Below are 14,811 nucleotides of genomic sequence, written 5' to 3' on the forward strand. Positions count from 1 at the left end.
ATATCAATTTTTTAAATTTAAAATATTTTACTTTTATATTAACATCAGAAAACTTTGCTTAAGGGGCCGGAGAGATAGCATGGATGTAAGGCATTTGCCTTTCATGCAGAAGGTCATCATTTCAAATCCCAGCGTCCCATATGGTCCCCCATGCCTGCCAGGAGCAATTTTTGAGCATGGAGCCAGGAATAACCCCTGAGCACTGCTGGGTGTGACCCAAAAACCACACACACAAAAAAAACTTTGCTCGTGAACTCAACAGTTTCCTAACTTCATTATGTCAGTTTTATTTAGCTTTAAGACCCATGATTTAAGTACATATATAGAACCTTTTTGCATTATTTCACTTAAAAATCAGTCTGTATTAGCAAAGAGTTTGACTTCATATTCATCAGACTTTTTTTCCTTTCCCACAAATATAGCTTTATAGCTACTCTGAAATTATAAAATAAAACAATAATATGGAAATTTAATTCCCATTCTACAATAAAACCTAACAAAAATGAAGTTTAAAATGCAGTTTAGATAACAGTCTTCTGGTTATATGCATTTTAATATTAATCATGAGTACATTGTGACAAGTTAACTTTGAAATAGTTTTAAATTTTAAACCATTCATTCATGAAAAACATTTATCAGAGTCAATCTGCATATTTGATTGGACATGAATCTTTATAGAGAGCGAAAACTCAATTTTATTTTTTTAATTGTATTGTTCTGGCTACTAGATCTTCACACATCACTTACTGTCCAGATGGAATTCCTTATTTTAGCCAGAAATAAAAAGGATGCATATCACACTAATTTAAAGTTAGTTTGAAGCTGCTATATCTTAAAATATACTTATCTGAAAAATAATTTTTTACTCAGTGTAAAGAATTGCATAAGAATTCATCCACTAGTAACAATTATGAGCATAATTTATTGTGTCTCAAAATGTAATTTAATATAAAAGTAATACTTAGGAAACATGTCTTTTATTCAACATGAAGCATGCTTTTATTCTAAAATCTAACTAGCATCTAATTCACTTAGATAAAATAAGTCCCCTATTAACTTGTTATTAAATACAGCTTTTATGATATTTTTATATTAAGTATCATATAATAATTGTAAAAATATGCATAAAGAAAATAGCCGGATTGAAATAGCATAATTTTACAGGAACATTAGTTTTTTTTTACTCTTTTTCATTTCCATTCATGCCTGCCGTTCATGGTTCCAGTACATAATATAACAGGAAACTATTTTACTTTTTTTTTGTTAAAGTGCAAAGTTTTAGAAATTTGAAATTATTATTACTCAAGAAATTTATATTTTGAATTTTCAAGCGTTTGAGAGAGTTGTTCTTAGAATTGAGTCTGACTTTTTGAATGTTTTTCTTAATCTAAAGTTAGCCATTTCAATTTCTTATATCATTTGACCATATTAAAGGTAATATAAATGAGTTTTATCAATGAATTAGTAAGGTGATATATTTTGCCAAGTAACATGAGTGTACTGTTATTTTCTTACTCTGTTTAAAGAAATTAATAAAGAAGCGTGTCAGACTCATTTAATCACAGGAAAATAAAAACAAGGACTTGAATTTTATCACTAACCTATTAAGGTTATTTTTGGAAGCTTTGGAGAAAAGATGTAACTTTTCTACATATATATAATAGACTAAACATTTTAATGCTTACCCACATTGTAGATTCATTTTATATTGTAGGTAATTCGGTGTTTACTCAGTGTCTCAAACAGCTTCCTGTACTTGTTGGCCTTGGGCCAGATGAATTATAATGCTTTTAACTAAAGTTTTTTAACAAGAGAATTATTTTATTATACACCAGTCTCAGTTAACATAAGCCTTCTGATAAAAGAGTCATAGTCAATCTGATAACTAACAATGCTTCTAATTCTTATGACCACATAGAAGCTATTCTTATGAGTCATATCCCTAGTTCAGGTCTTTTTAAAAATATTGGGGCTCTGTGGGGGTCACACCAAACAATGCACAAGTATTACCCCTAGCTCTACACTCAGAAATTACTCTTAGTGGTGCTCAGGGGTTCATCTAGGATGCTGGGAATCAAACCCAGATCTGCCACTGCAAGGCAAGTACCCTCTATACTGTATTATCTCTCTAACTCCAACTGTGTTAGGTCTTAATAGATATGTAATGAAGTATTTTTTGGAAAGCAGTATTATTACATTGATCTTTTATATCGAACCTAGCATGTGAATTAAAGAATAGTTATCAAAAATGTTCAAATCAGGCTATTTTTATTTTTTACTTTACAACAAGAGTAAGGTAGATATTACTCTAATTGATGTGTTCTAGTGTAATTAGCTACAGAGAGAGAAGCTTTGCATTATTTTCATTTTAACTAAAGAAATGAAAATAGATTTAAAACTCAGAATGAAGAATTTGTAAATAAAATACTTAGCTTTTTAACACAAAGCTATTAATGAAAACATTGTTTTGTCTCAGAAAATTTCATAATTAATTCACAACTGGTATATGATGCTAAAAGCAAACTTAAAGTTTTTGAGTGCTTTCACAGTTAGGAATATTATTAAAGCTTTTGTCAATCAGGACAATATAAGTTTTGTGCTGTTTCATATTTCGTGTACCTCTGTTTCCCTCCTTCTGGCATAAGGATTAATATTCTTTGGTATCTTTTTTCCTTTTATTTTTAACATTTAGGTGCCTTGACCCAAGCCATTCGAAATTTTGCAAAAAGCCTTGAAGGTTGGCTCTCCAATGCCATGAACAATATTCCACAAAGAATGATACAAACCAAGGTACAATTTAAAATCTTTGGTGTGGACAGCTGGAGCAGTGAATTTCCAGGGGTGGGGTGGGGGTGGGGTGACACAACTTACAGCCCCAGGTGCTGCAAAGCTGACCTCTGCTGAATGAGTTGGTCATATTCAGCTCTACTGTTTTCCAGTCACTACAAAGATTTCGGGGTGGGGGAGGACAGAAGCTAGAGCCACCACCAGCCCCATATGAAAAGAAAATCAAAAAACCTTGCACCACTCCTATTGATCTGACAGTTAACACTGGTTCCTGCAAATCAAAGAGAAGTTTGAGATCAAAAGTCCACCTTATAGAAGATTATATTGAACCTATAGATTTTTGAAAATCATTAAAAAGAAAAAAAAAAGAACCACAAAAGTGATTATTTAAGATCAGGTGAGAGGCAGCATTTAAAGTGGGGACCTAAAGCTGCAGAACCTACATGCCAGAGATAAAAGGCTGCGGCAGCAGACCCTGCGGCTTTGAGACCCAGAAACTACATAGTCAGTGCCCAGTCAGTGCCCAAGTGCAGTACAGAATCCAAGAAAACTAGCCAGTAAGCACAGCCACTCCACTCCACTCTTTGCATTCCTCCTCATCAAGGAATTTCAACATGGGACTTAGAAAACACCACACTACAGCTGCAACAATGGGGAAACTATGCAGGCCTCCACTATGCTTAGAGAACGAAGATGGTAGCTCTGATGAACTGAAAAGTACTAACCACCTATTAGCCTTTCAGATAAGGACTTTAGAGGAGCAAGTATGGACGATGTTTATAGAACTCAAGAAAAGGAGGAAACGAACTGTATGTGCCAGAAATAAGAATCAAGAGGCTATAAGAGTAGAAATGAGTAAACATCAAACAGAGCTGAAAAACTTGGTAGTGGAATGAAAACCTCACTGGAAAGCCTAGCCAACAGAGTAACAGCAGCTGAAGACAATATCAGTAAACTGGAAGATGAGATGCAGAACAACTCCAAACAACAGAAGAGGTTGGAAAAGAGCCTTAAAACAGTCAAACAATGGGAAAAGTCCGCAAAGAATGTGAACAGATGAAAATAGAAGTCTTTGATAAACTCAACAGACACAATATAAGAATCATTGGATTCCCAGAGACCTAGGAAGAAAAGCCCCATGAAGTGTCAACAATCAAGGACATCATCTCAGAAACTTCCAGAGCTAAAAGTGTACGCAATCAAATCCTACATGCCCAAAGAGTACCAGCCAAAAGATACAAAGAAAACCACCTCAAAACACTTCCTAGTCCCAATGACAAACCCTATAGATAGGGATGGAATACTGAAAGTAGGATTAAAAAGGGAAATTACATTCAAAGGAGCATTCCTAAAATTTATCGCTGATTTGTCACGAGAAACTCAAAGAATGGAGGCATTGATGTGATATAGTGAAAGAACTCAACAAAATTAATGCATCACCAAGAGTACTTTACCCAGCCAAGCTTAGATTCAAGTTTGAAGGAAAGATACACAGCTTCATGAATAAACAACAGCTTAGAAACTTAACAGACTCAAAACCAGCCTTAAAATATGAACTGAAAGATTTATTTAAGATAAGACAGACCACAAGACACAGCAAACTCTCACTTAAAGATGATACTGAATCCATTGACAATCATCTTTCTCAATGTCACTGGTTTAAATGCACTGGAATCCCCTCCAGTTGCAGAATTGAAGAAGCAGGAACCTTCTTTCTCTTAATGGTGAAGTCACAGCCTGAATAACAAGGATCCCTTGCAGGTCCAAATGACTAAGCTCCCAGAACCAGGACAGGAGGCAGATAGTCCTGGTGTTCCTGCTGACTGCAGTTGTGACTGACCAGTGACTGCAGGACATCAAATAAGAACAAACACCTTACACAGACTGTGGGAGGGGAGTTTGTGGGTCAAACTGTCACCCTAGGGACTCCACCTCTAAATTTTGATTTATGTGATTTGTTTAGGGTTTCTGGTTATATGCCACAAGATCTCCTACTGAGTTGTAAGTGTTAAAAGAAGTGGGTACCAACTCATGGGTTTGGTTCCTGGGATAGGGAAGTTGCCCTGAGAGCATTCTTATTTTATGCTTGCCTAGAGGCAAGTATATTGTATTTTGGAGTTCCCCAAAATGTGTTAGAGAGGGATTTTGTTGGAGAGGGATTTTCTCTGCAGGGTATAGGAATATGTCAGGGAAGTCAGCTGTGACAGCACAGAGGGAGCCAGACTGTGAGGCTAAGGCAGGAGGTCTCAGGCAGAGTTTTGGGTGTGCTGTTAACCAGAACTGACTGGCCAAATATCAGTAGGGCCTTTAAGAGAATGTACTCAGACTAACTTCCAAGTAGGGAATCAGTTAAGGCAAATAAGAAGGAAGCAGCCAGCAGTTCAACACTGCCTTAAGTTGCCAGTGTAAGCCTCACAGCCTTATACCTCTTCTTGGCCCAATAATGGAAGGGAAAGAGGCACCCAATACCATAATAATGGGGGTAGTGGTCTAAACAACACAGATGCTGCCCTTGGACTGAAAGGAAGATCACTCTGCAGGAAATACAAAGCACAAGCATGTGCTTCTTACCCACTTCTGGAGAGCCCACCAGGGTCCCCTCACCTTACGTGGACTATTGCAATGTGACTGTAGATGCCAATATAGCTGCATGGAGAAGTAATGTACATCAGGGACTGAATGGGACATGGCTTTGTATATGTCAAGGGACTGATTCCCCTGAGTGTTTGCCACTGCTTTTGTAAACACAGGTGAGTTTTGCATCATAATCATTCTCCTATCCCAGGTATCATATCTGGTGGGAGAAGGTAAATGGGAACAATTTGAGCAGAATTATCATCCCCACTGGAAAGGGCCAGTTCCATTCTTATTCCAGCTCTTGTAGTAACTAGTGTTGCTTGTCAAAGGAGACATGCAACTTAAACTACTCCTCCAAAGGCGGATGCTAATCTGAGAAGATACCATGTTTCTTTTGGGATGATATAAAAAACAAATTTCCTCCCTAGCTGAAGTTGCTCTCCAGAACAGGACTGGATCTACTCTCCCTGAAGGAAGGAGAGCTGTATATGATTCTGCATGAGCAATGCTACTTCTGTGAAAACAAGTCAGGGGTCATCTGCAAGACACTATTGCAGGTGAAGACTAGTTTGCAGGATCCTGAAAGGTGACAAAAAGATTCTGCCACCTAGTATGAACAGTGGTTCAATCACCCTGGAAAACCTCCCTGATTAAGAGCTTGTGCTAAGATCATAGTATCGGCCTATAAGTAGGGACAAGGGCGAGGAAACTCAAGGAGAGTCAAAGATTTGACTCCAGTCTATAAGAAAAAGAAGGAATGTGGGGTCCTGGGTTCTGAACAAGGAGCGATGCCATTTTGTAGAGGCTACATGTCAGGCTTCTCTTATGTTCTGATCAGAAGAAACTTTATTTTGTAAGGACCACATGGTGTAAATGAAATGCTAGGTTTCCTCAAGCCTATTCCCATTAGCACTGCTCCAAGCTACCTGACCATACCAGGTAGCCTACTGGGGAAGGACACAGGGAGTAGTAGGAAGGTACTCCTAGACAATAGCCAATCATTTTAAAGATCACCAAAAAGCTAGAACCTTCCTATATCCCTTCCATATATAATCCTCTTCATGATCTTGGGCAGGGCTCATCTCCTTTTAGATCCTTTTAGTTTGGGAGCTGGTGGTAGACTGATTAAAGTATTGTTCAGCTTTAAAAAAATAAGAGAGAGTGGCAAAATAGGTCAAAATGATGAATCCAATGTTTTGCTGCCTACAAGAAACAAATCTGAATAGTCAGAGCAAACACAGGCTCAAACTCAAAGGTTGGAGGACAAGCCAGCCATTTCCTTAAAAAGGTTGGAGTGACCATACTGATTTCAAATGATGGAGACTTTAGACTTAAGAAAGTTATGAGAGATAGAGATAGACATTTCTTAATAATTAAGGAATATGGACAACAGGAAGAAATCACACTCTTACACATATATGCACCCAGTGAGGGAACAGCAAAAAATTTAAAAGAACTGCTGACAAACCTGAAGAAAGATAACAACAACACAAAAATAGTGGGAGACTTCAACACTGCCTTGTCAACAAAATCTGGAAACAACCAAGATTCACAACAGTAGATGAATGGCTAAAGAAACAGTGGTACATCTACACAATAGGTTACTATGCATCAGTTAGAAAAAATGAAGTCACGCTGGAGAGATAGCATGGAGGTAAGGCATTTGCCTTTCATGCAGAAGGGCGGTGGTTCGAATCCCAGCATCCTATATGGTCCCCCGAGCCTGCCAGGAGTGATTTCTGAGCTTAGAGCCAGGAGTCACCCCTGAGTGCTGCTGCCGGGTATGACCCAAAAAAAGAAAAAATGAAGTCGGGGCCGGAGAGATAGCATGGAGGTAAGGTGTTTGTCTTTCATGCAGTAGGTCGGTGGTTCGAATCCCGGCATCCCATATGGTCTCCTGTGCCTGCCAGGAGCGATTTCTGAGCATAAAACCAGGCGTAACCCCCGAGCACTGCCGGGTGTGACCCAAAAACAAAAACAAAAAAAGAAAAAATGAAGTCAAGATATTTGCTTATACATGATGGATATGGAAACTATTATGTTGAGTAAAATGAATCAGAAAGATAGGGAAACAGAATAGTCTCATATGTGGGATTTAAGAAAAATAAAAGATATTGTAGTAATAATACCCAGAGACAATAGAGATGAGGGCCAAAAAGAATATCCCATGATATGAAGCTTACCACAAAGATTGGTAAGTGTGGCCACAGCTGTAGGGCATTTGTCTTGCACACTGCCAACCTGGGACAGACCAAGATTCAAACCCTAGCATCCCATATGGTCTTCCGAGCCTGCCAGGAGCGACTTCTGAGTGCAGAGCCAGGATAACCCCTGAGCGCCTCCAGGTATGGCTCAAAAAGCAAAAAACAAAAAGTAAAGATTGATAGGTGCAGTTAGAGAAACAATTACAATAACAACTATCATGACAATGATAGAAAAAGAAATACAATGCCTGTCTCAAAGACTGGCAGGAGGTGGGAGAGGAGGGAAAATGGGGAACATTGGTGGTGAAGGAGGTGTCAGTTTATGCAGAAACCCAAATATGAACATTTTGTAACCATACTTAGTAAAGAAATTATTAGATATATAAAAATAAAGTCTTTGGTTTTTCTTTGGTGGTTAGGAAAAGGTTCATATGAGAGAAATTACCTTTCTTCTGTCAAACTATATTGTGATCCATGTTGATATTACAATTTTATATAGTGTTTTAAAATGAATCTTCTTAATTGTAATCTAAGTATGAAGTTCTAGTAAAGAACTTATGACAGGTTTGATAAAGATTCTAAGAGACTAGAGAAGCATTTTAAATGTGATGTTTAAAGTCTGACTAGCTTTTTTCTAAAGTATACATTTTAGACTGCTTTATTTCAAAAAACATTCTAAAAAAATATTCAGATGGTTCCCATATGAAAAAGTCTAGGTTTTTTTTTTTTTTTTTTTTTTTTTTTTTTGCTTTAGTGCTACTCTCATTAGTGCTTCGGGAGGTCACCATGCCAACATCTGCTAATGCTCTGGGGACAGTTGTTTTGCCAAGATGTAGAACCCCTGGAAGGCATAGACTCAACCATTTGAGCTCATATTCAACCCATGTTTTAGATTTCTTTAAATCCTCTATACACTTACTACATACTGAAAAACTCATATAAATTAATACTCTTGCTTTTCAGTGTGTTTTATTTAATACTAATTCTGTGCAGCATTTGTCAATAGCTGTTATAGAATGCTACTCCAGAATATTCTATGGGCTCAAAGGTGAAAGTTTCATAAATGAAGTGATGTCTGTGGCATGAGACTTGGAGTTCAAATGATAGGACAAGGGCCCATAGAAAGGAAACAATTTCAAAGGGGGGCAACAGTAAGAAAAAGGTTGAGAAACATTGCTTTTGTGAATCATGTAATCATTTTTCCAACTGCATAGTTTTCTAATCAGTATTATAAGAAATGTTTGGAGTCTGAGTGATTGCGCAGCAGGGTGAGTGTTTGCTTTGCACATGGGTGACACAGGTTCAGTCCCAGGCATCCCATATGGTCCCCCAAGCCTGCCAGGAGTAATTTCTGTTTACAGAATCAGGAGTAACCCTGAGCACTGCCAGTTGTGGCCCCAAAACCAAAAACAAAGTGATTTATTTAGTAGATACATGACTTTATTCCTGTTTATCTTCTGTATTCCTTTTCTTTTTCTTATTTTTAAGAATACAGTAGCCAGTGGTGTTTTAATTGGCATATTTGGTACACTTAGCATTACAACAAGGTATACAGATGACATAGCTCTTACGTGCATAAATGGACAAGTTAATTTTGACAAAGATGAAATTGAGATTTCACATTCTATTCAATCTTCAAGAACCTCTGTCACTTGAAGAGACCCTGAGAGTCCTGTAGCTTCCTGGGACAGTTCTTGACATAGATGCTGGGCAGTCATCATTGAGGCAGAGAGAAGTGAGGTATTTTTGAAGGCTTCCATATGGCTATGGTATGGGCCAGTCCCAAGATCCTTCCTGCCTTGTTCACTGAACAGTAAATGCCTCTGGCATAGTCCAAGTTTGGAGATTTTTTGAGATATTCAAAACCCTAACACTCTTCAAAGTATGGTAGAAAAATAAAAGGAATCAGAAAAATATGTCAGTTGAGTATTTAAGTCAAGATACAACCTTTGCTTAGCCAAATCATGACAACCTAAAAAAGAAAGTTGCCATCTATGATGTATGAAAAACATCAAGCAGTGGCTCTTTCTTTCCATGTTGACATGAGCATGAAATTAGAACTTAATATACACAAAACTGTCCAATTACCAATAAGCAATATTTCCTAGATCTGTCGTTAATATAGAAAGAAATCTATGGAGGCTGAAGCACTAGCACAGCAGAGGGTGTTTGTCTTTCATGTGACTGATCCAGGAAGAACCTGGGTTCGATTTCCAGCATCCCATATAGCCCCGCGTCTGCCAGGAGCGATTTCTGAGTGCAGAACCAGGAGTAACCCCTGAGCACCACTGGTGTGGCCCAAAACCAAAACAGTATTTCTATCCTCATCTCTATGCCCCCTTCCCTCAAAAAAAAAAAAAAAAGGACTCTATGGTTGAGACTAAAGCAATAGCACATGGGATAAAGCATTTGTCTTGAACGTGGCTGGCCTGGGTTCGATCCCCAGCATCTCATATAATTCTCCAAGCTTGCCAGGAGTGATTGCTGAGCACAGAGCCTGTCTGTATTCCTTTTTGTTGCTTTGGAAATTTGGCCCATGGCAAAGTTGGAATAACAGTAAACTTTAACATAAAAGTCCTATATGTGGCTTCTTCAGTGATTATTACTAGATTCTAATTACTAATCTCTGATTAACATGCATAGACAATGCTAGTGTTGATTAGTAATTAATACTTGGTAGGCATAATTGATTGATTCAAAATTTCTAAGTGACAAGTCAGTGGAATCACAGGTCACTCCCATTTCTTTAAGTTTGTGATACTTGGTTTAAGTTTGTGATACTTTCTCTAAAACACATACAAGGAAATGTTTTATTGCTCTGCTGCCCTTTAAACTATTGCTCTAGAGCTGTGTTATAAATACAGTAAGGTTGGTGCTGCATGTAACAATTTTAATCTCAATTGAAAATACAATGGAATCAAGCATTTAATTTTTAATTATCTCATAATTAATTGTCATGGATACCATATTGGCCAACACATAAGCAAGATATTTTATCATATGAAAGTTTTCTATGGTGGATCTGTTCTAGATTACCACTTTGAGCTGAGCAATAAAAAGAAGTGATATTTTATTATGATGAGGAAAGGATGCTTTTCAACTTGCAGTCACTTTTATTCATAGGAGCTTTCAACAGCTGAAAGCACCTCCTTTCCCACTGTTATCAAAGTGGATGTCATCACAGTTTGTCATCAACTCTCCAGAGTTGATCTGGATGCTTACTCTGGTGAGAGATGCCTTCTACAATTCCTCTGTTACTGATGTATAGCCTTTCTTCATCTGGGTACTTATTAAGTGGAGTTGCCTGCATGATCCAAGGACACAGCATGATCAGATTATGACTCTAGTTGTTCTAATCAAAAATGCCTGGTATTTATATCCTAACTATATAGACTGTCCTACAAATTTTTTGTAGCCTTGAATAAACTATTTAACATCCTTAAGTCATAATGTCTTTCTACCACATAATTAATGTTCAGTCAATTAGTTCTTACATACCTTTAGTGATATATGACATCCATGCATTCTTATAAATATGTCTGTGTTCCTTATATCTTTGCATTTAAAATAGTTCCATGGGCTCATGAGAGATACTTACCTGGCATTATAATTGGGTGAGCACATTATCTTTGATAGCTTTAAACATCATCTGGTTCATTGAAAGTCCTAGTATGAAACAAAGGCCTATCCAAGCAGAATATGAAGAGAATTAGAGAAATTTTTGCTCAAAGGTATAAGCAGAATCAAGAGAACCAAGGAAGAATGGTTAAAATACCCAAAACTAGCAGTTGTGAGTTCTGACTCCCCACTGGTTAAAAGGGAAAGAAATGAAAGCTCTTCAAAGGAGATCTGTCCCCATGTGATTGTAGCCTTAAAAAAGCCTTAGAAAGCAAGTTCTGTCAAGATGGAGAGAGAGAAGTGGTGGTAGAGAAATAAAGGCCATTTAGTCTCCTACCATGGCCTGTCATTTTTCAATCCAAATGAAAGCCATAGATAGCATCAGAAAGGCTGCTAATACAGTCTTTTTAGCCCTGTTTTTCTGGTATAAAGTAGAAAAGAGAGGATAGAAAGAATTTATCAGGCAAATGATGAAGATTTTGTAAAATTCAAAATTTTAAAGGGTTTTTTTATAGTTTGTGTCTGATAAGTTTGTTAATTACAAACATGCAAATTTGAACACTTTACTAAGAATTCTATAAAATAAGTAAAATAAAGTGAATCTGAAGATTAGTGATTTTTTTCTTCAATAAATAAAATTATAGGAATGCATAATTCAGTTTCCAACTCAGAGAAAAAAATTATATTTGCCTAATTTTTATTTGACTGTCTTACAGAAAATAAAGAAATGAAAATAAATGTTTTTCTTTCCTCAGCAAAATTATTTTTTGCTGCGGATGAGTCGTTACTTGCAAGATTTGTTTAATTAATGCTTCACTTAAGTCTCTAAGAACGTGGGTGTTTGTTTAGTCCTGACCTCAACCTTCTCAAAAAGAAAATACTTGGTTTAGAGATTTAAATGCTATAATTTACAAGTAAGCTCCTTCAACAATTGAAGTTGAAGTAAGCATCAGAGGGGGAAGCATTTAAACTTGGCATGGGAAAAAAAAAAACAACTAAATTTTAGTGGTTCTCTTACAGGAGAAGAAAAATCCCACTTTAATTGGCTTTCTTTACAGGTTGCCGCTGTAAGTGCCTTTGCCCAGACTCTGCGAAGATACACGTCACTAAATCACCTGGCCCAGGCGGCTCGTGCAGTGCTTCAGAACACTTCTCAGATCAACCAGATGCTTAATGATCTCAACCGTGTTGACTTTGCCAATGTCCAGGTACTCTTTTTATTTCTTTTCATTTTTTTTTAATATTTTAAGTGAAGTGATCCAATCCATTTTTTCTTTTTATTCAGACAAGCAGATTTAATTTCTAAATTTGTATCCCTATACAGGCAGTATCTTTGTTATAATGGCCTGATAAAGGAAACTATTCATCTATAATATTGCTGCTTTGCTTTATGGTTGTTAAAATCCATTGTAGTAGACAGGATATAATATCATATCAACATTTGCTAGTTAATGGAGTAAAGACAGTCACAATCACTGAGATTATGCAAAAGATTAAACTCTTCAATTTAGCTGTTGGATCTTGGTCAAGTTGTCATATTAGTCATCTAAAACCCTTTGCAGCATGATATGCAAGGATATTTGCTTTTAATGGTTTCTTTCCCAACCTGCATAAAACAACTAAATAGAGTAACTCTAATTTAGAGTTTACTATAGGTGCTGAGGAAATAATTATTCATTTGAAAATAATCATGGAGCTAGAGTTCAATGAGCTGAGCACTCACTTCACATTGCTAGAGGCCCAGTTTTCATTCCTGAACACTGCAAGGAACCAGGCTCACGCACTGCTGATGTGGCTTTTAGCCAAGAAAAGAAGAATTAGGTATAATGTGCTTAGCCATTTTGATAACTCAAATGAAAAAGAAAATATTTAGCCTTATTATCACTTTTTAAAGTATATTTAAAATGTCTCAATTAGAAATATTATAATGTAATACCTGCAGATATTTTATATTCTAATATATGAAGCTTCTTATTACTATACAAAACAATATCATTATTCATCCAAAATACAATTAACTGAAGAAAAATCTGAATAAAAAATTAAAGATTTTGTGTTTTAAAAATTAAATTATCAAGAAAGATCAGCTCTCCACCATCAAATTCAAAACCACTTCAAGTTGGCAGCAGTTGGTAATGTAGACACAGTTCAGCTTCCAGAAAGGAGACCCGAGGGCAGGGTAGATAGCTCAGAGGGCTGGAAAGCATGCATGGCATTCTAAAAACCCAGATTTGATCCCCAGAACTTGTAGAATCACCTTAGCTCCTTTGAGAAGGGTCCCTGAGCACTAAGAAAGGAGTAGCTCCTGAATATCATCAGGTGTGCCACCTTCTACCCCACAACAAATAAAAATAAATGAGATTTTACATGACATTGCCATGATCAGGGAAATACAAATCAAAACAATAATGAGATATCACCTCATGTAGGTGAGGATAGCCTATATCAAAATAACAAAAACAGCAAGTATTGGTGGGAATATGGTGAAAAAAGAGCCCTCATTCATGAAAAAAAAAATAGAAATCAAGAAAGCAAAATCACTACTCCTAGAATCAAAGTACTTGTAAATTATGTCTGATTAAGAAGTTGTAGACAGATTATGTGAAGAACTGTTACAGCACAATAATTTAAAAAGCAGTGCATTAAAAAAATTACAGAGAGGAGTAGACATTCTCAAAAGAAGATACTTTATTAAATGCCCGATAAGCACCTAAAAAGATGCTCAGATATCATTAGCTACCAGGGAAATGCAAATCAAAGTTATAGTGAGATACCACTTTATACACACTAAAAGATATAATCAAGATAACATATAATAACAAGTGTGATGAGAATGTGGAGAAATTGGAGCTCTGAAACACTGCTTGCTAATTGGAATAAAATGTTTTAGCCGCTAAGAAAACAGCCTAGCATTTCCTCAAAAGGTTAAAATTTGAGTTGTATGACTCAACAGTTTTACGCTAGAGATTTGTAAATGTGGAAACAACCCAAATACTCATTAACTAATTAATATATACACAAAATGTGGTATAGCCACTTAATGGAATACTATTGCATATCAAAAACAAATGGAGTTTTGATACATGGAATCAAACCTCCAGTAATAGTTGAAAATGATTACTCTGGATAAGAGCTGAGTGCTAAAAGGAATTAAAGTGATATGCATCATACTTTTTCAGTAACAGTTGCAAACCAAGGTTCCAAGTGAAGTGCTGGGGATAAAACTTGGTTGGCCATGTGGAAGGCAAGCACCTTACCAATGCATAATCTCTGTGGCCCCTAACCTGCATTTATATCTTTCCTTGCTAGTCTTAGAGATTTCAAGTTCCCAATACATAATTCTTACAGAACCAAAAAAGCTTCTTTTCTCTCTCTCTCTCTCTCTTTTTTTTTTTTTTTTTTTTTGGTTTTTGGTTTTTGGGTCACACCTGGCAGCAGTCAGGGGTTACTCCTGGCTCTAGGCTCAGAAATCGCTCCTGGCGGGCTCAGAGGACCATATAGGATGCCGGGATTTGAACCAATGACCTTCTGCATGAAAGGCAAATGCCTTACTTCCATGTTTTCTCTCCGGCCCCCCCAAAAATGCTTCTACATAATATTGTACAGTGTCTGTTTAGGTTTTAAT

The 14,811-nt window shown here is 36.7% G+C and overlaps 1 protein-coding gene across 1 annotated transcript in view; it reads left to right on the forward strand.

Moving 5' to 3' along the window:
• Positions 1-14,811, forward strand: part of RFX3 (regulatory factor X3) — a 331,177-nt gene that overhangs the window by 263,347 nt on the left and 53,019 nt on the right. The window contains 2 exon segments of the mRNA XM_049773246.1: positions 2,693-2,790; positions 12,245-12,394. Of these exon segments, the coding sequence (XP_049629203.1) occupies positions 2,693-2,790; positions 12,245-12,394 (248 nt within the window).

This window comes from Suncus etruscus, chromosome 1, assembly GCF_024139225.1.
Source record: "Suncus etruscus isolate mSunEtr1 chromosome 1, mSunEtr1.pri.cur, whole genome shotgun sequence".
Lineage (NCBI taxonomy): Eukaryota > Metazoa > Chordata > Mammalia > Eulipotyphla > Soricidae > Suncus > Suncus etruscus.